Source organism: Cinclus cinclus, chromosome 1 (genome assembly GCF_963662255.1).
Source record: "Cinclus cinclus chromosome 1, bCinCin1.1, whole genome shotgun sequence".
NCBI classification, from domain to species: domain Eukaryota; kingdom Metazoa; phylum Chordata; class Aves; order Passeriformes; family Cinclidae; genus Cinclus; species Cinclus cinclus.
In genome coordinates this window covers 133,149,353-133,173,714 of record NC_085046.1, presented here as the reverse complement: position 1 = coordinate 133,173,714, position 24,362 = coordinate 133,149,353, and the positions used below count along the sequence as shown (strand labels likewise).

Below are 24,362 nucleotides of genomic sequence, written 5' to 3'. Positions count from 1 at the left end.
ATAGCCCTCTGCCTCCAGCCCCGACTTCTGCCCTGCCCTCTCCTCTGTGCTGCCCTTCCTCAAGCTTCTACTAATAAATTAACTGCATGACACACTTTCAGTGTGGGCAGCTGTCATTTTAACTAATATAATTCTGTAAATCCACCCTAGCAGGCTTCTTCTCTATTGTGATTGGAGAATAGACTTTTTTGGGCAGCTTTCAAAAGCCACATCTGTTTGAGCAAGGACCTATTCATTAGCTGTGTGGAGCAGCACTCCCCCCCGAAATTCCCTCCCCCCGCTCCCCGTTTTTTTGTTCACCAAAGAAAATGACAATTCTCGGATCTCACCCTTAGGCAACATCCTCCCTAGCAAGGATTTTGTTATAGTCGCTCAGTGGGCACCGGCTGTGATTTCACTTACGGAGAGAGGGAGGCTTTTTATGGCACTCGATATCCTGTGTCCACACCACCAGCACAATTAACGGGAGCACCCCGTGGAATCACTTACGGAGATGTCATGCGGTGCCTGTGGAACCGCGCTGGGGCAAGGATGGCTTTTTTCTCCTCCCGCATCCTCTCAGAAATAACGAAGGGCATAAACTACTCGGTGAGGCCAGGCAGAGGAGGAAATAACATCACTAAATCACTAATGGAAATGCAAAACCAAACACTGCCTCACACAAACTGAGATGATGGCTGGCTTAAGAAATGTGCGAGTCACCGCCTGCAGCCCCCTCCCTTTTGGCAGCCATACCCGACCCCATCGCATCATCCCGTGCACCAGCACCCATCCCTGTCCCTCCAAGGGGCAGCCTGCAAAGCGGAAGGTTCCTAAATTAGGATTTGCAGCAGGAGACGTTCCCCACGGCTGCCACCTGGCCAGCAGCATGCTCAGTGGGACGCATCGCAACCCGACCGGCCCAGACACACGTTACACGTGTTGGCTTTCCTGCACAGAGTTATCCTGTGGTGCTCTGCAATCAATTACTGTTATACCACCATCATTAATAATTTTCTTAATGAAAATGATTCTGTTGATCTCCGTTGTATTTTAATTATCAGAGTTAAGCATAATTACACTGCAGCTCTGAGCTGGCATGTAGACTCCTTTAGGGCGCAATTTTGTTTTAACACACTGATAATGTAATTTTACATTGTGTCAGTTGTTTAGTTATTATCCAGTCGTACAATTCCGCTGTATTCCTGATAACAGATAATAACCTTAGCACCTCCTATATCCTGAAGTCATTTAAAAAGCAATATTGGAATTTCACAACTAGCTAACTTAATCGCCTTATGATTTTATAATTCTCACAGCTAAATATTTGTACAGACACCCTGTTTTAACAATGCCACTAAACATACGGTATCCATACATTTAATATAAATGGCTTAAATAATACATAGAAAAATGTCTGTTACATGAGCACGGCTTTTAGTCTGTGCAACTGTGGTTTTTATACTGTTTCTATTCTGGTTGGTCATAATTTATTTTTTAAAATCCTTGCCGTTCCAGTGAAAGATTTGCAGTACATAAACATCCCAGCCCCCTCCCAGCTTGTGGGGAGACTCTTAACCATGGTCTTAGAGATTTTCCAGGTCTGGTGCACAACTCTGTTAGGCAAAAATATTTCTAAAGTACACTATGTAGCAAAGATGATGCAGTTCATGCTTTAATAATTCTTACCACTGTAACTTGCTTGAATTATGCTGAAGCTTTTTTTCCTTTTAAAGAAAATATATTTCTAAATAAGCTTTAATTCATGAAATCTCTCTTAAATCTCAGTTTCTAAGAGATATCTCAAATTACTGAATAGACTTTCTGAAAGCTCATTTTTGAAACAAGAGAGAATTTTATAATAAATATTAAAACAAAAAGAGCATTCCTTTTGAATGTAATTACAGTAGTAAAAGTTTCCTTTCAAAATGGAAGAAGAAATTAAGAAAATGGAGTGGAATAATGGCATGTGCCATGAGTAGCCAGCTTGTATCAGAATTTGTAGAATGGGATAATAATTAACTATCCCTAATGAACTGTTTTTCTCTTTTCTAACTTGTCCTGGTACTGGGGAAATATAGCTATAGAAAGTGCAAGTAGTGATCCTAGACTAAACTGAATAATTAGAATAGCACTTATTTCAAATACTGAATATTTATTTCATAGCCATTCACTTTGAATGTACTTTGATGTGTGATTTTAAATAACTTGTTTCTTTATCTAAAGATTTGTATAGAAGATCACTGGTGATTGCACTGTAATAATTTAGAAATATAAACCTACATGTGTACATAATAAATAAATAAATAGATAGATAAATGCACATATATATATGCACACATATGCTTTGTTTGTTTGCCTAGGGAAAATATGAAGTATTTTATGCAAAGCAAGGAGAGCATTGAAGGCAAACAGGGACCTAGCCAGCCAGCTCAAATTCTCTTTCAATAGAACCTACTCTAGGCTCCTGTCCCTGTGATTATTCTGTGTGCAATATGTGGGTGACTACAGTGCTCACAGCCTCTAGTGAATTGGAAATCAGACTGACATTCCTATGTTCTCCTGAAGGATCTGGGGAAATTCTGCTCTCAAAGATATCTCTGTAATGAGCTAAAAGGAAATATGGCATGTGCTTCTGAGTCAGCAACTGATGAACCAGTACTATGTACTCTTAGCCAATTCTAAACTTATCTTCGTCTTAGAAACGTGCCAATTTACTCCACTCATCTCATCTTGAGTTTAGTAGGGAAAACAGCTCCCAGGTGACCAAATCTGCTACATGGACAATTCCACACATTTGTTCAGCTAATTGCTTTCAGAAATAAAAACGTATTGCTAAGCAAACGAACAAAATTATACACATGCAACTACAACATAACATCGAATTACAGCTACATGCCAGCTGACACCGTTTCATTAGAAGTAATGGCACTATAGGAGACAGAAAGCTAACACAAATCAAAGCAATGTAATCTGGAATGATGAGATACAAATTGAAGGAAGAAACATTATTCTATTTATTTATTTTACCATCTTCTATTTGACATTGTTTTGTGATCCAAGCCAATTAATCTCTCTAGTACAAACATCCCAACAGAGCTCAAGGCTAGGGTAGATACTTAATGACTGACAGAGCAGCCACCTCAGAGTGCAAAGAGAGGAGCAGAACACAGTGAAAGCAAAGCATATCTACAACTTACTTCCTACATTAGTTTAGTGAAGTAGCAGGTTTTTAACATGTGTTTATATTCAAATTTATCCTCAACTTTAGTTATAATATGCATCTGCAGTAGAGACAATAGAATTCACCTTGAGTGCTGTTCAACTGTCTCACCATGCATTGTTAACCAAGTACTAAAATAACTGGCATGATCAGTGAAACAAAATCCATCATGTTTGAATGAAAATACTAATATTTTGTGTTAATCAGATTGCATCAAACTGAAGCAAGTTCTTACCATTTTAAAAAAAAGTTTCATTTCAATAGAATAAATCAGACGGTACAAAAACTGTCTAATGAATTAGTTAATGTTAGAAAAATACTTTGAAGATGAAAACTGGTAAATATGTGCTATGTATTATTATAAGTACAGAAAGAATATAAAATTTGATAAGACATCATCCTATGGGAATTTCCAGGAGCTATGTTTTGAAGTGAAAGTAGTTTCCCATTACATTAAGAAGTTTCTGCAGAAAAGTTTGCCTGTGTGTATTCAGTATTATCACTTTGCTGCTTCTTCCACTTGGGCTGCAATCAGCAAGCTGTGAAGGGAGGGCAGCTCAACCCTTTCTAGATCTGAGCCCAGTTCTCTAGTACTGCAGGTGTTTCAGGTTGTAGAATGAATGTGTTGACATTCTGTAATTATAACAGAAAGAATTTATAAGACCCTGGTGTGCGACTCATTTTTAACATGCAAATTCCCTGTTTTCAGCGTTTCAACTTTCAAAGGCTTGTGGCAGTTTAAAGGCAATCCTCTTATAAGTGTATAAATTGCAATGATTATAGGAACAAGTTGTAATTGTTTCTAGTAAGTTTTTAGGAGTCTTTGATGTTATGATTAGTGTTTTGTATGTTAATATATTGATATGGCTGCTTATTTTCCTGGATGCTTGTACGCTGAAATGGTCACTAGGTTGCCTCAGCAAACAAATCTTTGATCTCAGTAGGTCTGTTTGGATAGAAATAAAACCTAAAAGAAATTTAACAAGCACAGTGCATGTTCTAAAGTATTCACAAAGTGCTGAGATTGGTGATTGAAATACAAGGAAGGAAAGTCAAAGTTTTGCAACCTGATCTGTTGGACACAGCTATACTAAGTTATTTTTATTCCATGTATTCAGTGGTGTTTTGTTTCTCTTTTTTAAAAAACATATTGTAATGATTCTGTAGCTGCATTTAGAAAGCTTTCACAGTGACTACACCAGAGTGGTGCATAGTCCATGGTGCTATGGACTGAACCCAAGGCTCTTTGTGCTGTTTCAAGATGCAAGACTAAAACCTGCACACCATAAACCAAAGAAGCTATTAGATGTGGTGGGTTAGACAAAGCATCTTTGGCAGGCAGCCTTGTAAGAACTCATACTGACATGAATAAATCTGAAAATTCACGTAAGACACAAGTGACACCCATTGCCACTCACCAATACACTCCTGTGAAGCATCACCACATCATGCCACCATGAAGAGACTGGAAAGTCAGAGGTGACAGTCCTGAAATCCAGCTCCATTTATCTTACACTACCATAAAGTAGTCACATAAAGTCTTTTCACAGTCCAACCAAATTCTCATTCTTCATATGAAACTGGATTTCAGTTAGTAGTCTACAGTGTAATGTAAAATAGAGAAATGATATCCAGTATGCCCCAAAGAAAAATGTCGAAAAGAATTCACCTATTAGAAGTATCCAGGTTTCACTGATGCTTCCCAGAGCACTGACTCTCAGAGAGAAATGGATGGTACATTTTATGCCAGCTGATGTCCTTCAGCATTTATAAAGCATTTTATAAACTACAGGTACCATGTGGGGTTTTTCTACCACTAAAAGAAAAGGCAAAACCAGAACATGGAAGAAAAATGGGAACAAAAACTGACATTAAGGGGAGATTTTGAATTAATTTTCCTCGTATGCAACAGGTACATATTTATCTCAGTAGCTTACACAAGAAAGTAAAGAAAAAAATCAGTTTGTGTTTACCTTTGCTGTAGACAATGCAGTTGTTTTTGTTGTCTTCTACTCCTTGCCAAGTCACATCCAGCAGCCACTTGGGGCCAGCAGTCAGTACCATAGGGACTGAAGCCTTTGTCTTCTGTAGGAAGGATGATAACAAACAGATGCCATTTGTTCGCCTTGATTAAGAACTTGAATAATAATGGTAATAATCATTTTATTTGCAAACAACAAAATCTCAAAACCCATAAGCCAACGTCTTATTCCCCTGCCTCAGGATTTTTTTAAAGAAGACACAAGCAGGAAGCTTTAGTTCTTTCATTGATTGAATGGTGAAACTATTATCAAGGATTTTTTCCGAATGATATTGGATCAGATCTCCAAGATTACACAGATCTCTGGTGGCTGAGAATTATAAAGGGAATGCAGATGACTTTCACAGCAAAGAGCCAAGTGTTTAGAAGTGAACTTTAGACACATTGTACTCATAATCAATGGGATCTCACTATTTCCTGAAACAGACAGGAAAGAATTTAAAGAATCGGTATCCATTTCAAAGATCTGTCCTGGGTAACATTTGTATTATCATAGGAAATTCTTCTGAATGGATAATGGAATTTTTTCCCCTTTTTTTATGTGTTGATGTATGATTTTACTATGTCTGAAATAGTAATAATGCTGATGATTGACTCTAAAAGGACTATAAAACAAGTTGTATTAATACATTCAAGGACTTAAAAGTAAAGCATGACATCATGACACCTGAAAAGCATGCAGGCAATTTACCTTCTCCTGTCTGTATTTCAGATTCTATACTTAGATAATTTTTTATTTGAGGTGATAAGGCGGAGGCCTCAAATTTATTAACACTTAAATCCTTTTACTAATCAAATGGCTAAAATCCTGAATTTGCCAATATGTGGCACTTAGACTTCTATCATAGATAGTTCTTCTCTGCTGTATCAAGAACAAAACCACAACTGAGAATACAATGCAAACCAGCTAGAATGTAACTTTTAATTATCTTTTTTGGTATATAATTCTGTCCAAAACATTCCAACATTTTCTAAGAGAATTTAATTATTTTTATACTCCACCAAAAATTCTCTAGTTGTCTCAACATACTTTTTATTGCGATATTCTGTATTACTGACCAAGACAAAAAATTTTAAGACACAGAAAATCATATTTACATGGACATTGCAGACACTTTGCCAACATTTACTATTGATAACTATTCTAGAAATGTAGTGAAGAATAAAATCATTTACCACAGAACTTATTAGATTCACAAAACATACCTGAAAATATTTATTGAAAATCAGATACTGCTTATATTATTTTAGTTCTATAAGATTCAATCAATTATCTTAAGTAATATATATTTTCTACAATTACATTAATATCTTAATAACGATGATAAAAAAGACATTAAATGCCACAAGTCTTCATATCTTTGTGGGTTTTTATCTGTTTAGACTCTAACAGTATTTTATCAAATACACTACTTCTTACTTAATTTTCATTTTAGATTTTACATTTTTCATCCGAATGTTTGTGCATAAGTCAAACTTCTATAAGCACTCCATGATATTATTCATCTTTCCTATGTATTGGGAAAAGTCAGATAGAAATTTTGAATTAAATTAGGAAAAAGGAATGTGACATCTAGTTAAAATATACCTACCTAGTGTAAAAATATTGAAACAAGAGATGTGGAATGTCTCAACTCCTAATACTGCCTTCTCTATGGTAAATTGCAGAACGTATGTTTTGCTTATATGAAGTATTACAAGAGTCAACCCAACTGCATGCACTTGTATTCCGAATTTAAATTCTAATTAATAATTGACCAGTAAATAAAAAAAAAAAAAAATTGGTTAAGTTTTTAAGTAAATTATCAAGAAGTCTGATAACAGTTATGAAATCAGTGTAAAGCATACACATATGGGCTATATAGAAAATAATGACATAAGCAGGCAAAAACTGAAAAAGAGATGTAGCAGATGAGATGAAAGGTAATCAAAGTATCATCTCTATCTTCTATCATAGAAAAGTCTGAACTTTACTGTAATTTACACCAAAACTGTGCTAAGGCTGCCACAGAAACAATTTAGAGTGGCTTTCCTCACATAGCTGAGAATCATACCCAAATTGAATACAAGCTGTAGCAAGAATGTTGGCAACTATGGCTGCATAGCAATAATGAAGAGGAGGATCAGGACACACTCCAATACTTGATGCATTACTCCAAGTGCCATTTCATTCAAGCCTTTAATACGTTTTTGTGCTTATATGTGCTTTCAGTCTGGTAATCCCAAGTACAATCAAAAGACAGTGAAATATTATCCAACTAGGAGAATTTTCCAAGTATACCACAAATGATTAAGACATTCAAAAAAGTTTTCTTTTTTCTAAGTTGGAGGCCAAGTTAAAAAACAGAACAAGCCAAAATTCTATCTTTTAAGAGCAGAAGGGATCATCTATTTAATTTTCACAAGATCTAATTCCTATTTCTGGTTTACTTCTTTCCAGACGTCTGACATTTCATTGTGTCTCTTCCATCTCTAAGGGTATTATCTGCATTAAGGTGGTATCAAAAAGCCTCAAATAATATCAGGATCTTCTTGTGCTGGGCAATAGTTTATCTACATAGACAGGACAAATAATATGTCCTGGGAAAGGATTATACTTAACCACATACTGCTGAGGAAGAATGAGATACAGAGATACCATTTGACTTTCTCATGGAGATTAATTTTTCCTTTAGTAAGTGGTAGGCTTAGTCCCAGGCCACTGCCCCAGCTTCCTCCAGAGAAGGAGAGGTGCCCAGGCCCAATCTCTTCTGAGGTGAAGCAGCAGTGACAGCAGGTGGTCTGAGCACCAGCAGTCAGCATGTGTGTCTGCTTTTCCGTTCCCCATTTACAGGGCTTTTTTGGAACTTAAAGAACTCCCTGGTTATCACTAAATTAGCTTCCAGGTCAGCTTGGCAGTTAAACTTGTAATCAGCTCTGCAGCTGTAAGTGGTCTCTAGGCACTAGAGATAGGCTGGAGGAGGAACAGGGTGTTTCGTCTCACAGCTCTGCTAGCCCAGAAGAACTGGTGGACACCTCAAAAGAATTTCTCATTCTCCCATAGCTCTGCTCCCAAGCTACACAGATATGCAAATAAAGTTATTTTAATATGAAAGCAGAACTTCACAAGACCCTGGCTGCTTGTAAAGCTTGGCAGCTCCACTGAGGGATACCAGCAGTGGCTTCCCTTTGCTGCACCTTACTGGCATATTGTGTGAGCTTTAAGGCAGGTCAGGACCACAGCAGCAGTTCTTGGGGTCTGGCATCCCGTGAGGTCTACACATTCATAGGTGTTCACCACTGAGAGAGGCTTGCTCTTGTTGTGTCTTATAACATAGTAAGAACTGACGCAAGCCTGCTGATTCAGGAAAGGCCATTTCCTTAAAATGGTTAAAATGAAAAGACCCCAGTCCAAGATAACAAGAAGCTATGGTTAAATCAGTCATGCCTTTATCACCTCAAGATTAGACTACTGCAATGCGCTATACCTGAGGCTACATTTTAAATCCATTTGAAAGCTGAAGCGGGTGCAGAATGCAGCAACCCGCTTCTAAAGCAGGATATCGTGCTCTGAGCGCATTACACCAGGGCTTTTTAATTTGCACTAAGTGTCTGTGGAATTTAAGGCACTGGTTACAACCTCTGAAGCCTGGGACCTGTCTGTTTGAGATACCTAACTGAGACCTGCCAGGTCCTTTGTCTCAACCTTACAACCACAGCTGAGAACCAACAAAGAACATGAAAAAGGGCTTTCTTGGCTTGACATCGAAGAAAGTCTTGGCAGGGCAACATGCTCTTCATGACAGCTCTTTTACCTTTGGGATATCATCCTACTTGAATTAAAGTATGTTCATGCTCTGACTCTCTGAAAGTTCTATGAAAATCATCCTGTAATTCGTCAGATGTATTTGTCATACTGCAAAATTGAGTTGGTCATTCCCAAAACAGTGATGGTAGGTGTTACCTACCTTTTGTTTGGGTATTGTTACCACTCTTTTGTTTAGATATTTATAAAGTTCTAGCAGGAATATCTCTAGCTTAAGAAATGTACCTTTCTACATACAAAAAAAAAAGGTCTTGATACAGAAGAAACAATATTGCAGCTGTTTATAAATAAGACTTCAAAAACCAAACATAAATTTTATTTCTCCCTCCAAAAGAACTTACAAAAAAAGAACTTACCCAAAAACTTACAAAACATTCTCTCTACTGTCCATGTATATTCACAGGGATCTGCTAACATGGGTGCTTGTAAGATGGGGACATACAGTAATTACCTTACACTTTTCCAGCGAGGGCACACTACAGACCCAGAGTACTGTTCACTGCTCTACACTAGGTACATTCTACACTTGAGCAATGTTTCCCTGAAAATGCAATTTCTGCTAATGTTTTCATGCCATAACTAGACAAATTTGACAAGGACAAGCAGGGTCAAAACTGTGATCTCTCAGGGAACAATTAGAATTAGCTAATGAGGATAAAAGAGGTCAGGCAGGCATCCACTTTTCACTAACCTTTGAAGCAACTGGACAAACAAGGGAGGTAACCCTCAATAAATGTTTATATTCAGTCAAGAGGTTAATGGAGATAAAAATAGCCGCCACAGCAGGCTGAAAATAGTTTTGCACTCTTGCTAAATGGAATCAATGCTGACAAGTAACATTAGATGGGCTCTTCCCTGCAAAGCTTTCTAACATATGATGTGTGTGGCCTGGCAGAAACTTGAGGAAACCCCCACACTTAAGAAAAATACGGCATGATCAACATGTTTGAAATCTATTAAATTCTGATGTCAAATGCCTGATCAGTGCTAGCTGTTTCTTCAGAAGCTGTGCTACTGAGCTCATGTTTAGTAAGTCATTGTGACATGACCATCCTGTCCCAGGCACGGTGCTCCAAAAAGCGTTCAGCATTATTTAAGGAGATATACTGATACTCAAAGGCTTTGCTTCTTACTGTATTTTGGTTCCTGCAAACTTATTTTCTTTCTAAATCTTCCCAAGAGACTGAGTTCCCATGAAAGATACAGAATACTACCAGAATATCTTCATGACATTGGACAAAGTTTATATAGTCAAGTAAAACAAGAGCGTATTGGGAGGAGAGCTCTAAACATATCTCAGGTGCCTTCAGATATGAGTCTGGGCTAGCAAAAGACCACAATACACTAAAGGAGGCTTCTACTTTGAAATTCAATTGGATCATCACAGGGTTGACATGCTGAAACTGCAGAACATCACCTCTAGAGAGGCTGAGTTCACCACTGATGATCACCATACTCAATTCAGCAAACTTTGTAAGCTCATTGAACCAATTCAGTTGGGAAGGGCTCCTAAGGGTCATTCTGGACAGTGCAATAACAGATATTTGTATAGGTCTCAGACTACTCCTGATGAATTAATATTTGTTTTAAGATGTTTTTGAACAATAAGAAGAGCAGTAATTCCATTTTATCACCTTGCACACTGACTGTCTAAAATGCATTTCTTTACCTTATAACTGATTACAAATTCATAAAGCTGTAAGACAATCCCATCCCAACAAGCCAATGGACAGTCAGAGATCGTGTTTTGTTGTTCATTTATATGCAATCAGCTGGACTGTCTTTCACTTTCTGCAGCTTTCCTGAAAACCTTATCTTTTTCCAAGGAGGATTCAGGCTTGGAAGAGTATTTGTCTCAAGGGCTTTTCTGGAAAACCTGCCAGTCAAGGCCCGTGGCAGCACTTCACAGTGCCACAGCTTTCTTTGCTAGACATGCAGAGGCAACTCCTCTCCACTACAACACTGGAGATGTCAGGAGGTTTTCAGTGCTGTGGTTCCATGCTGATGACAACATCACTAATTAAAGCAAAGACATGACAGTCTCCAGCTATAACCACCCACTCTGGAATCTCACAATTGCACTAGCATTTCAGCTTTCACAGCCCCCACTATGTCTGCAGGGAGATCTTGTAACTTGAACTAAATGCAAAAGAAATTTTGCAATACTTCATCCTTGTAGTTGAAAAAGAGCCCCCAAACCCACAAACTTTGAAAACCTGATACCAACATAATGTATGGATCTAATTTCACCTAAATCTTCAGATAGCATGGGATAATTGTTTCAGTTCCTACTTTCCAACTTTACGGGATCCAGGATTTCAGAGAAGTGTTCAAGAATCTGAACAAATTGTTACTTGTGATGGGCCATGAAATTAATGATGAAGAAAAGAAGGCTCTACTTCCCACTATCTTTTTTGGTGATAGTAGAGGAAAAACACTGGCAACAGTTGAAGAGGCTGTGGTCAAACCAAAGCCTTTAAATGTTTCAAACACAAAAAATAAAAAGGGAAAAAAAATGTGCACACAGATGGAATCCCAAAAGACAGCTGGGATTCTCTGCAACTGAGAAACCCTGCTGTTTACCCCAAGGGATCATCACTTGTCAAGTGACAAGACTGAACATACATTTCACCATGTATCACTATTTACATTTCATCCACAAACCTAAAGTAGACCAAAGAAATTATTCAAACAAAAAAACCCACACCCTAGGTATGTTAATATTTTCCAACACTTGTCAGGATTTTAACATTATTTCAATTTTTTTTTTTTTTAGTATCAAATGTGACTGCCTAATGCAAATTAAATGTGTGCTAAACATGGCGTTCAATTCATTTTATCTAACTAGAGTGCACTTTTTTCAAATCTGTAAAGTAAACATAAATCAAATGTCACTGCAATTTAGGTGCAAAGCAACGTTGTCAAAAGCAACTTCAATTTGTTCTTTTTAACTCAGGATACCCTTGGAACCCATCTTCAAACTATTCTCCACTTCTAAAGCTTTTAAATAAATCCATATTCTGGAATACCTGGACCTAGCCGAGTCCTGGTGATTCCTTCTGTCTGTTCCTGCGGTCCTGGAAGATGTGACAACCAATTGATTGGAACAGGAATGGAAAAGCTACAAAATGGATCTCTGAACACTTAGTGATCTTCCATGGCCTACATCATTCCATCTTGATGGGCTTTCTACTGCAGTCCTTCCTTCCTCTAAAGCCTTCACCTGGCTTCACTCTACAGCTGTTGCTCTCCCTCCCTTTCCTCCGTCTTCTTTTTCCCCATTTTATAAATACCTGACTATGTACAGATAACTTCCTTTCTCAAAGAGCATGGGATGGAGAGCAGTGTATTTTGCCATCACACTCTTGACTTCAGTTTCTCATTTTTTTTCCTTTTACTCTCTTTCCTGTTCATTTTGTTCTTTGGGAAAGCAGTGTATATATGTATTGTGTGTTTACACAATGACCAGAACCAGGAAACCCCATCCTTAGTGCTCTGACATAAAATATGACTTAGCATAAATGTGCTGAGGATATTCTGAAAACTGGCAACTCTAAGCAAATCATCTCTGCTGTGCTGAGTTGACACCTGTGGGTAGCATGAGCACTGTCACTGTGTCTTAGTGTTCAGGTATCTGCCATGGGTGTTGGACCTTCCTGCTTTACTGTAAAGCTGAATACTTTGGATAATACTATTTCAGAGATGACATGCACCTGTACCGATGAAATCACACACTATATAACTTATCTTTAGACAAGATATAATGCAGTGCTGCTTACACACTTTCATGCTGAATTATCAGTGCATTTTTCCTACTGGGTTAACCTCACTGTTGTAAATTATTGTGTACTGTAAGAATTTCATCTCTCTTTCTACTAATTGCCAGTAAAGACTTTCTGAATGTGCTTGCTTGGATGTAACTTACTTCACTTTTGCCAAACATTTCTCACAAAAGATAGATTAATACTCTGTTCAGTATGGCTTAGCTGCAAATCTGCAAACACTGATTTTACTCTGGATAGGTTGATGGGTTAAACCATGGGATAAGCCATCAGTCCCTGGTAAGCTTATGACAATTGGTCTCTCACTTTGCACAAGTATCATTTGGGCTTCGGGCAGTTAATGTGACAATAGATATTTCATATGATCAAGGGGACAGTTACAGAGGTTTTTCCAGAAGACATGAAGGCATTTATATTGCATATGGAGTAATTCTGCCTGATCCCATGGTCTAGCTATTTACACCAAAGCCATCCAAAATGATTGCTGTATCTCCAGCGTAGTTTAGTGTAGTACTAAATAATTTCTAGTTTAGTGCAATTTTGTATTTTTTATTTGGTTATACTTTTTCTTATCCTGGAATGGATGATTTAAATCACCTTTTCCAGAAGTCCAAATTTCTTTTGATCTAAGGAATAGAAAAAGAGGTAATTAAAGGACAAGGGGGAATGGCTTTAAACTGAAGGAGAGTAGGTTTAGATCAGATGCAAGGAAGAAATGCTTCACTATGAGAGTGGTAATGCATTGACACAGGTTGCTCAGAGAATAAGATTCCCTATATCTGGAAGTGTTCCAGGCCAGGCTGGATGGGGCATTGAGCAGCCTGGTCTAGTGGAAGGTGTCCGTGCCTCAGACTTTGGAAATGGATGATCTTTAAGACCCATTCCAACCCAAACCATCCCATGATTCTATGAATCCATTAAAAATACAAAATTAAAAAAGGACACACAAAGCCTTCTGCAAATCATCCATTACACAGAACTATAGAATAGCTAGCTATAGATTTGGTTATTAAATATTTTAATTACTTTGTTTGGAACTGCAAACTGAGGTTGTGCATTTTACTTTAGGAAAGTAAATGTTTTTGTCATGATTAGTGAATAAATCATGCTTTAGCAGTAGTAAAAGATAACTTTTTAAATTTCAACCTTTTTTTTTCTCTCAGAACTCAAGAGGGAGAAAATAAAAATTACTTTGTATATGCTTGTCCAATATTTTAACTGTATAAATGAGTGCAGTTCTATTAGGATTACATTTCCAATGAATATTGAGGTCTTTATGAAATACATACTCAATACAAAGGCATTGTATTCAATGGTGTAGGTGTTGCAGTGTAATTCTCTTGGTGATGCATTACACAATATTTGAACATCACTGGTGCACACACTGACTGCATAAAAATTTTATATGTAAATTCCTGTCAAATTTGAAATAGAATTAGGGAATAGAAAAGAATCTATGCCTTTCTTGAGGACTTTTAAAGATTTTTATGCATCCTTTTATTAGCTATTTACATATATCTCTTCACTAAGATGAAACGTGGTACTTTAAAGTAAGAGCATAAATCCAACATTCAATTCTCTGCCCAAATTTTATATTTGTTAAGATAGAATAATCATTTAAGGTAGAAGTTTAACGCATGAGTCAACAACCAGAAGCCTATATGTATGACTTTGATTAATTATTTTTAGTTCAGTTAAAACATCCCAGTTTATCTCCTTTTAAGATTATCCTTGACATATTTAGAAATCCTAATGCAGATTTTATGGCCCACACCTATCCCTGATGGTGCTAATGGACTAGGCATAATGAATCATTCTAATTTGGATGAAAGGACCACACAACATTGTGGCAGTCCTTTAGAGAATTAAGGCTCAATTCTGATCTTCCAGACTTATGAATGCATTTTTGGGATTAGGCCACGTATCTGTACATCTGTTGAGTCTCAAGGGGTGTATACTCAGCTAAGTATTCTGACCTTCCAATGTACTGTATCAAATGTGTGGCCTTGGGATATGAAAGGATTTGATTACAACTGTATTTTAACACTGATTTAATATATAATTATGGGGTAAAACCTAATTCCTCCTTACATCTTCATGTAGAAAATTCCATCACTATTAAGCAGACACCAGGATATTTTTTCCCCAGCGAGAGTGATAGTAAATGGAAGAAATTGAAACACCCACCCAGGATAATGTAAAATCAAGGACAATCTTCTTAGGGATGGCTTTAAAATCAGCTTCTTGTGTCCATAAAAAACCAAACTTAAATTGTCTTCTGCAAGTGTGTTGCTAGTTGGTATACTGCTGCATTATGCACAATACTTGACAGTTTATGTATAAATAAACAGGAACAAGGTTCCTTTAATGACTTTTACTATTACTCTATGCTTTCTTGCAATGAGTAAGTAAGTAATGAGGAGAGCAATTAACTTTACATACACACACTCTATATGCAATACTGATAGAGAAGTTTACAAATATTTGGAATTATCTGGTTTTTATCTATTCACTTATCATTTCTGTTTTACTAATATATCAAAAATGGAAGGTTTTAAGATTTCTTTTAGTAGATCAAACTTTCATAAGATATGCTTTGTATTTTCATGTAAATTTTTGATTTTTTTTTATTCTACTGAAAACCCCTTCCTGAATATTCTCAGTGAAAAAACCCTCAAAATATTAAAATAGACATTAAAAGAAAATAATTTCAATAGATTCTAACATATGACTGCACAGTATTTTAGGGGTTTTAATTTTTCTTCTATACCATCAAATTTTGCATAGCTTTTAAAATAAATAATAGTGGTATTAAGTAACTGATTAATATGAGGATTTCAGAGAAAATACTTTCCAAAATTCTTTTTTTTGTCACCAATATGATCTGTCACAGATCTGAATTACAGATTCATGCGGCTTACATTTTCTTTATCATTTCAGAAAGCTTGGACCAAGAAGATGAACCAAGCAGAGCAGCAGCTTTACCTTGCATGCAGTCACTTTCTTCCAGTTGAAGAATATGCTGCACATAATCAGGCAATTTCTTCCCCACTGCCTCAAAAGCATGAGGATTTTATTTCACTGTTCTCACACAAAAATGATAATTAATTTCTCTAAAATGCCCAATGACAGATTAAAAGTATCCTCAGTTTTTGTAGTTTGTATGGCATTGTTGCATAACACAGTTCTCATTTAAATTATTTCAGTGTACTGATTATATATGTAGCATGACTAAGAACTGCAACTATGCAAGTTTCCATTAAAAAAAAAAAGTTTCAAAAGAATGGGTGAAGGTCCTTCACTGGGATTGGAGATAAAGTTGGAGAATCCAGCAGCAGGACTCATGAGTACAGGGCTGTGGTTCCAGTAAGACTCAACAAACAGCTCAGATCAGAATCTAAAGTCCAGGAAAACAGCCTGTAGCTTCGAGATTAGCTTTCTCACACCATTCCTGAGTTAAGCCAGTACAAACATCATCATGAATGCATAATTATGATTACGCACTATACTATTGCATAATAGATCTTAAAATCTGGAAACAAAGAAGTAGTGTAGGAATGCTGTTTTCAGGCTTTTGGTTTCGAACACAATGAAGTTAAGGGTAAAAGACTTTCCATAAGGAAAAACAGTTCCAAGAATATGCATTTTACTTGGAAATTTCGTACAGATAGTTATGAAACATTTATGAATAAAAGAAGGAGTAAAACGGAGATAGGGACCTGGTGGTATGTTTATAACTTGAAAACAATGAACAAAGCCCAAATCCCTCCCATACTAACATATTTTAGTAAACTAAAAAAACAACACTATCACTTGAAATATTGTCTATAACAATAGACAAGGAAACTGGAAGCTTGACAAGTTTACTTAAAGGATCTTTTTCTCAGAAAGAAATAAATTCAATTTTTTAAAATTCTTTGCAGCAAGAATTTCCCTATGAACCAAACTTTGTTTCTGGGACTGATGGATATACACAGGCTGGTATCCTATGTTTAAATGACAGTGTTGATAAAAGCTGATTGCTTAAAGGGAGCTGATGGATTCATTCACTTCCATGTGTAGAAACAAAACAGTGTGAATTTGATGAATGCAGTAACTGGGTACATCTATGACTAAAGACTGTTGGTATCAAGCTCTTGTCAGTTGCCAGTTTATCAACGAAGCCACTTTGGGCCAGCAGTGCTGCAGCTCTATGCTCTCTAATAGGACACCTTGGGACCTGTAAAGACTCTGAGACCACAAATCCAAGGAGTGGTCCTCAGGAGGGAGTGGGCTGACTTTCAGAAGTAGGGAGCATCAAAAAGAACAAATTTGTACATAGGTCCTATACAGGGGTCAGGTTAATTTTGTTGTCGCTGTATGAAATGAAAACTCACAGTGGTAATAAGAGTCAAGCTGAGTACCACCACACTGCAGACTGAATTTAAGTGATTAGAAAACTATTCTACTGTTGCCTAAGACCAGTTTCACAAAAAAGTACTTTTTAATTCTAAAAGGTAATTTTTCCTTGAAGGTCTTCCCTGCTTCAAAGAACACCCTATCCAATCCAATAAAATCAAATCCTTTATCCTTCCAGTAAAATTTTTGAATGAATTTTCAGATACCCGAGGAAAAAAAAAACAAACAACAAAACAAAAAGAAAAGCCAGCTTCCAAATGTTCCTTGCACTTCAAGATACCAATGAAGCCAATAAAAGAGAAAGAAAGACCCTCAGGTGTGTGTTATGGAGCCAAGAAAGCAACCTAACACCACAAAGCAGCAGAGGTAAATCAAGCTTGCAAAGAGCAAAAGCTTTAGAAACTGGCAGAATCAGAGACCAGGCTATTAAACCCCACAAGTTACTACAACTTTATATCAGAATTTCTCTTCTTATCACAGAATTAGGCATTAAAATGCCACACTACTGCAACCACCATATCTGTTTCAAACAACTACCTCCTATCATTTGGCACCAAGTGGCAGCAGCTGCTCAAGGCAGACTTGAACCTGGCATTCCAGCTGAGCAGGGCTTTTTCCCTGCTCCCAAGAGATAGCCTTCAGGTGAGGTGTGAAGCTGCCATCAGCATGGGCATTGGTCTTGTGTGGAAGTCTCCAGGGCTACTACAGTCTTTGCACAGGTGCTGCTGTGGTCACCACAAGCTTTCTCAGTTTTTCAGGAAAGGAAATGAACAACTGCCCGATTCTCACAAGTCAGATCCTATTTGCACACAGAAGGGAGGTGGTCATGTCTGCAGAGCCTCTGATAGCTCCTACTAATTCTGATATCCAGAACACTGCAGAGGTGACCTTTGATCAAACTTTCTTTTATTAAGCTGTGGATGGTGAACAAGCAAACACAAGCTACAGATTCAAACAAAAGAAGCAGTGCTCAAACCCAGAGCTGGTGGTGCCATGGCCTTAGGTTCACATCAGCCACTGGAAGCAAAAAAGGGAGGCTCAGGACCAAGCGTTCCTGCTCCAAGCAGCTCAAGGAGATCCAGCCCCAGCTTCTTGAAAGTTCAAGTGAAACTTGATTTACTGCCTCACCTTGGGCAGTGAGTAAGTGCTGGGAGAGCTGAGAGAGATCTGGGCAAAGAGTGATGGGAGGCAGAGGCAGGGGGCAGTGGGTTCCCTTAGTATTATAAAAATGCATCTTATTCTGTTTTTAATCAACGAACCTTATCCAGCAATCAAGGCAGATATATAATAAGCTGAGCTACTCTGTAAATCTAAACATTCCCCACAAATAGAAAAGATACAGCCTGAGCTCTCTGATTGTTACTACGGCAACTATCTAAAATGAAAATCTTGTTAACCCTTTGCATGCTGTAGCCACCCATGCATCAGTGTTAGCTGACTTCTGTGCACTTATCTCTCCTTTTTCCCCCTCAAGAAATTCATAATTGTATTGCTTCACAGTAGTTATGCTCTGGTTATCCTGTTTGAGACTGAAAGAACTGTGATAGGTGGTAGTTTCATAGGTGCAGCTGAGTTTTGTTACTTGTTCATTACTGGGATTATAGTTCAATAAACAACTAAGAAAACAGAAGAAAAAATCCTTAGATTACTCCAAAAGGCCTGGGATTTTGATTAAAACCCTGACAACTGGAATGGGATGTTTTCTAATAAGCCACACTCCTGCCTTTTCTCTATTAGTTATGAAATTATTTGACTGTGAAAAGCATATTTTTCAGAGGAATTATATCTCTATACTGCATTAGAAACAGGCTACTTTTCAAACACTTATTTTAAAGCTTCTCTTACTTAAGTACTTCACAGAAGACTGCCAGTGATTTTAACAAAATAAAATGTTAACCATAGTGCACTGAAAATTAATGGGCAGGTATTTGACTTGAAGGATTCCTTAAATGCAAGAAAATTAAGACCCAAAGAAAATTGACTTTCTAATTTATACAAGTTGCAGATAATATTACAATCAAATTTATATTTGTATGTACCTCAATATTCCAAACAGTTTCATTCCAACATCTATTTGGCAGCATCATGACAAAGTGAAACCCTGCAGCTCTTACGTCTTCTACATTTCAGCATTGAAAACAACAGGAGCCATGGAAATTTTCCAATATTCAAGGTAAAAGAAGCAGGACATGGTCCATAGACATTAATCCTATTAATTCTTTTACCTTCTGCCTACCATGTAATCAATAGAGACCCTTCAGTACTGGCCAGAAATAGACTCTTTATGGAATTCCCACTTTGTTGTTACTGAGAGTGAAATGCTTAATTGTTATTTCACAGAATTACTTCACTCACTTCAACATAGATAAGTTGAAAAGATCATTACTTGGACATTTTTGCAGAACTGAACAATACATATATATTAATAAACAATGTACTTTTCCATATAAAAGCAAAATTTACATGTAAATGAACCCATACAACTTGAAGTGACTGAAGTAGTGTGAAAATTATCTTGTATGGTGTCCACATTAAATTGAAAGTTATCAAGCTCTCAAGACACTAAAATAAAGACACCATTTGCAATAAAATATTAGTTAAATGTCAGTACTAAAATATTCAGTTTTATTAAAAAGAAACACTGACTAATTTTAAGTTTACCTAGAGTTGAAAGTTTGAGAAAATAATTGGTTTAAAAAATAAACCAGATTCCCTTAATAAATGTGTATGTCAGAAAATGATGCTAGAAACATTAATATGTGCTCTTCTTATTCACAGAAAATTGAACCCATTAAAGTGGATAAGCTAACTTTACTTCTTCCTTCTTAATAAACACCTATGAGAAAAAAAAAGCTCACAGACTTCACCTGCACTGTAAATAAACTAAAGATTAGATTGATGGCACTGTGCAAACATGAAACTTCTTGTTTGATGCAAATTGCTTTGTTTAATGTTGATAATGTAAGATTTTGGATAAGAATGAGTGAGGTTCATAACACACATAAGGATGGTGCTGGAATATACACAGGTAAGAAAATGTTTACCAGGAGAATAACTTGAATTAGTTTCTCTGACTCAGGATGTGTTCCAATTCTATTTTTCAACTTCTGAAACATTTCCCATTTTTCTGTAATTAATGTGATATATAGCATTCAAAGCAACTTACCTTTCACATTTTTTCAAAATCTATCTTTTTCTTAAATTCAGATGGACTACATTCTCTAGAATCAAATTTCAGATTTACAATACTATAATACTAGATTCATCCTGAAGGCTTTTCAAACATCAAGTCTATTTATCAGTATTGGCTTATTTCCCAGGAATATGACCAAAATAATCTAGAAATGTAATGGCTAGTCAACATACTAGACATAACTCTGGGAAGGTATAACAATCCTAATTTTTCACTGTTTTATTTCAAGGAAGATTTTTTTCTTTAAAAAAGTAACATCACTGTTTGTTTGTTTGTTTGTTTATTTATTTATTATTTCTCCAACTCCACCTTGTTTCCATCATACCTTTGCTGAGTTTCCCAAACTGGCCTGCTAATCAACTGACTTGAGGTCCCCATATCTCCTAGCAGGTACATACAGATCCCAACTATTTTGTCTTTGCTATAGTTGTGTATAATTATTTTGAAAGGGAAAGATTATTTGTATGTGATTTATTTGTCCAGGTTAATTACAAGGACTTTTCTTTGGGGACAAACTAGAGTCAAATATTTGCTTTCCTGAAGAATCTTTAAATCTGGGGAACTTCACCACATATTTCCCAGAGAAGTCCTCTGTTCTTGTGGGTATTTGCCCTTCTTGATAAGGCACAAAAAGAGTCATGGAGCTTACAGCAGGTAAAGGGCTTTCTAAAAAAAATTCAAAAGAAATAGTATCATGCCCTGCACACAATAATGGTGAAGTGGGAGAATCTGCTCTGTTACTAGAAATTGCTCAGTAAACCTCAGTAATCCAGCACACCACTACCTCCTCATCTGACTGCACATCTCCATTTCTTCAAACTTAATCTAAAATATTTAATATTAATCTAAAATATTATCCTAAAGCCTAATAAGCAAAAGCTTTTGATAAAGCTACAACTAACGGCCAACTATTGGCATTATCACTTGGAAAAAATCAGCTAAGCAAGGTATATTTCCCACAAAAGCCATGCTTCAAATGATTGTTGTGTGTAATCACTTGGTAGTTTCTCATTGGTGTATACCTAATGGCAGCAGAGAAGAATCATAAAAAAGGCGAACTGCTGGAATCTACAGATGGTTCAAAGAAAACTTCATGGAAATATACTATTCAGTAATGAAAAAAGTAGTTTCCCAATTCTGGTAAATTTTTAGCAACATACGATAAGTATAGATAACACAAAAAATGTTCCAAATCCTGAATAATTGTATTATGAACCCCTTAAGTGTTTTCTTTAAACTTAGCACTGGCTTAAAATACACAAAATAAAATATTCAGTGTAGTTTCATGCAAATGCCAGGTTCAAGACTAACAGTTCGCAAAGGCTATCAAACCTGTCCAGACTTGACACCTATCTGCTTGGTTCTGCAGCCTCATCTGTAGTTCCATAACAGACAAGCAAATAGACAACAGGTCATATTTTACTTTCAGTAACAAAGACAATATTCCCATTGACATCAAAAGGAATTGCACCTGTGATTCAGATAACAGAATTCAAACCAATCTTTGCAGATCATATTTTCTTTGGAGTTTCTTGACTGTCAGAGATTTTATGATGTTAATAATTTCATTTTGAATTTAAAGGGAAAAAATGTTGCTACACTTACCCACCCCACCCATCCAGTACATCCCATCCCCAAACATATCAAGCCTCATCCTTGAAATATTTATCTTGGTATTAGTTCAGCTCAAAATACCAGACAAGTCAGTAGGAGTTGCTGTGGGACAACCTTCAAGGATTACAGGCTTTGGATATTATATAAGCACCTACCTATAGGAAGAAAAAAAACCACCCTTTTTTGTTCCATTGCACTTTATAAAAGTTGATAGTATTGGAGGTAAAACCTACCTGAATTTCCTTTACATATACTGCCAGTATTCATAGTTCATAGAAACTCCAGGACTAGTAAGGAATTAATAATTCCACTAATTAATACATTCATTTTGTTTTTCTTTTTCTGAAAATAATTTCCATCTAAAAGGAGTAACAATCAGCTTAATCAGAGCATTGAAAACCACAAAATGGACACAATACTTCTCTCCTTAATCTCAGTGACACACACCATTACTCATACCTACAAATCCATAGTATGTCTGTATTATATATCTTATCATATATGTAGTATATGAAAAGACTGTGATTGGACAAAAATGGATATAGAACCAAAGATGTACCAACTAAATACTTAAGAAGAAGACTAGAAGTTTGGATACTAAAATAATGACAGGATTTGAAGCATAATAGGGCATAATTAACTTGGAGAAGGGTGCCAACAGAATGTAAATAAATGCAGTGACACGCAGTTCAGTCTAGGTACTAGAATGTTATAAAACTGCATGCTGCTAAGTTCATCCTTGTATATTCTCCAGCATCATGCTGCAAGTGCTCCAACCAGGAGATTCAGGTATCTACATTCATATACTTTTTCCTGTCAGTATTCTGCAGCTAAGAATGATGATGTATTCAGAGATTATGCTCATAGATTCCTGCAGCATCATACTTTTCTTGAGGACATGTGCTTTGCAGAAAACTTCTCTACTTCTCTCCCATTTCCTGCACCAATGTTTATAAAGCCAATGTATTTCATCATCCCTATAGAGTTGCAGATTTCAATCCTTACTTAAGAAGCTAAGAAGGTTGCTCAGGCAAAGTCTTGTTACCATCGTGCCTTCTGTACTCGGGAAACAACAGACCCTGCCCAAAGGAATTGCAAAGGAGGGAACAAGCAGAGCCCATACTCCAACATCTATTTAAAGCTAACTACATTTTTTTTTTCCTACAGTTATCTCAGAGTATCCCTGTTTTAAGTACTCATGGTCAGCTAGGCTTTATCATGGGAAATTCATGGAGTTTTATTTTACTAGCGCTAGAGTTAGATTGTGTGAGGAACGTATTAAAAAATCCTTTTTCTATATCAGGTCTGAATGAAAACTCACATTACCTGAAATCAAAACAAAAAATGGCACGAATTTGGCAGGAACAGATTTATTTGAATATTCAAATGATTTTTTGAAGAATTCATCCATTTTAAAATCTGTTGCATGGATACACCAACAGAAATTACATCAAAAGCAAACATACTCTATGGAAATAAAAACCACAGAGAGTGAATAAGGGCATTACACGAGAAAAACTCTAAAATCATTCTCTGAATCACTGTTTTACTTAGTTAAAGCATTTAGTGCCAAGATGAAGGATCTTGATTCATTTAATAAACTCTGGCCACGGTGTCTTTTATCAGTAGAAGTTTTTCTAGTTTTCATTAGTTCTGAAAGATTTAATGCTTAATAGATTGAATAACTATAATTTACACTAGCAGATATTCAGGTTCCTAAGTATTTTCATACATTAGTATTTTATCTTTTAGCATCCTTTATCTAATTTTCCATTATATTCTCTTATACTTTGTATTTTACTTAGTGGTTTAGGGACTCGTAAAGAAAAAAGAAGCAAGATATATGAGTGGAATCCTGAAATCTCCCTCTTTCTTATTCTGAATATCGCTCTTAAAATTCAGAAATCATTCAACAACCATTAGCTAATCAACATTACTCTGAAGGATTACATTATATAACAGGAGATGCACTTGTATTAAGAAACATTTGACTTCAAACTACATGCTAAAATCAACAGGAATATACTATCTTAAATACTTGAGCAAAACTCAGTAAAAGATACAGTAGGCAAACATTGTAGTCAGCTCAGCAGTGATTACCAACTCATGCTCCAAATTCACTATAAAATGAAAATCAATATTTCCACAAGTTCCTGCAACATAAAAGATAACCTTCATTGATTTTTCTAGACTTAGGCCTCACTGATAAAATCTAATATAAATTTTCAACCACGAGGATTTGGATCAGAGCAGGGGTGATAAGTCCTGCACATCTCTTAAGAGGTGGAGAATTTTTTTTTTAAAGTGCACGTTCATACTATTTATAA

At 36.4% G+C, this 24,362-nt stretch overlaps 1 protein-coding gene across 1 annotated transcript in view; it reads right to left on the bottom strand.

Annotated features, from left to right (window-relative positions):
• ZFPM2 (zinc finger protein, FOG family member 2) overlaps positions 1-24,362 on the bottom strand; it is a 253,351-nt gene that overhangs the window by 103,418 nt on the left and 125,571 nt on the right. Inside the window, exon 5 of the mRNA XM_062514895.1 lies at positions 5,176-5,287. Within this exon, the coding sequence (XP_062370879.1) occupies positions 5,176-5,287 (112 nt within the window). The remainder of the gene's footprint in view (positions 1-5,175; positions 5,288-24,362) is intronic.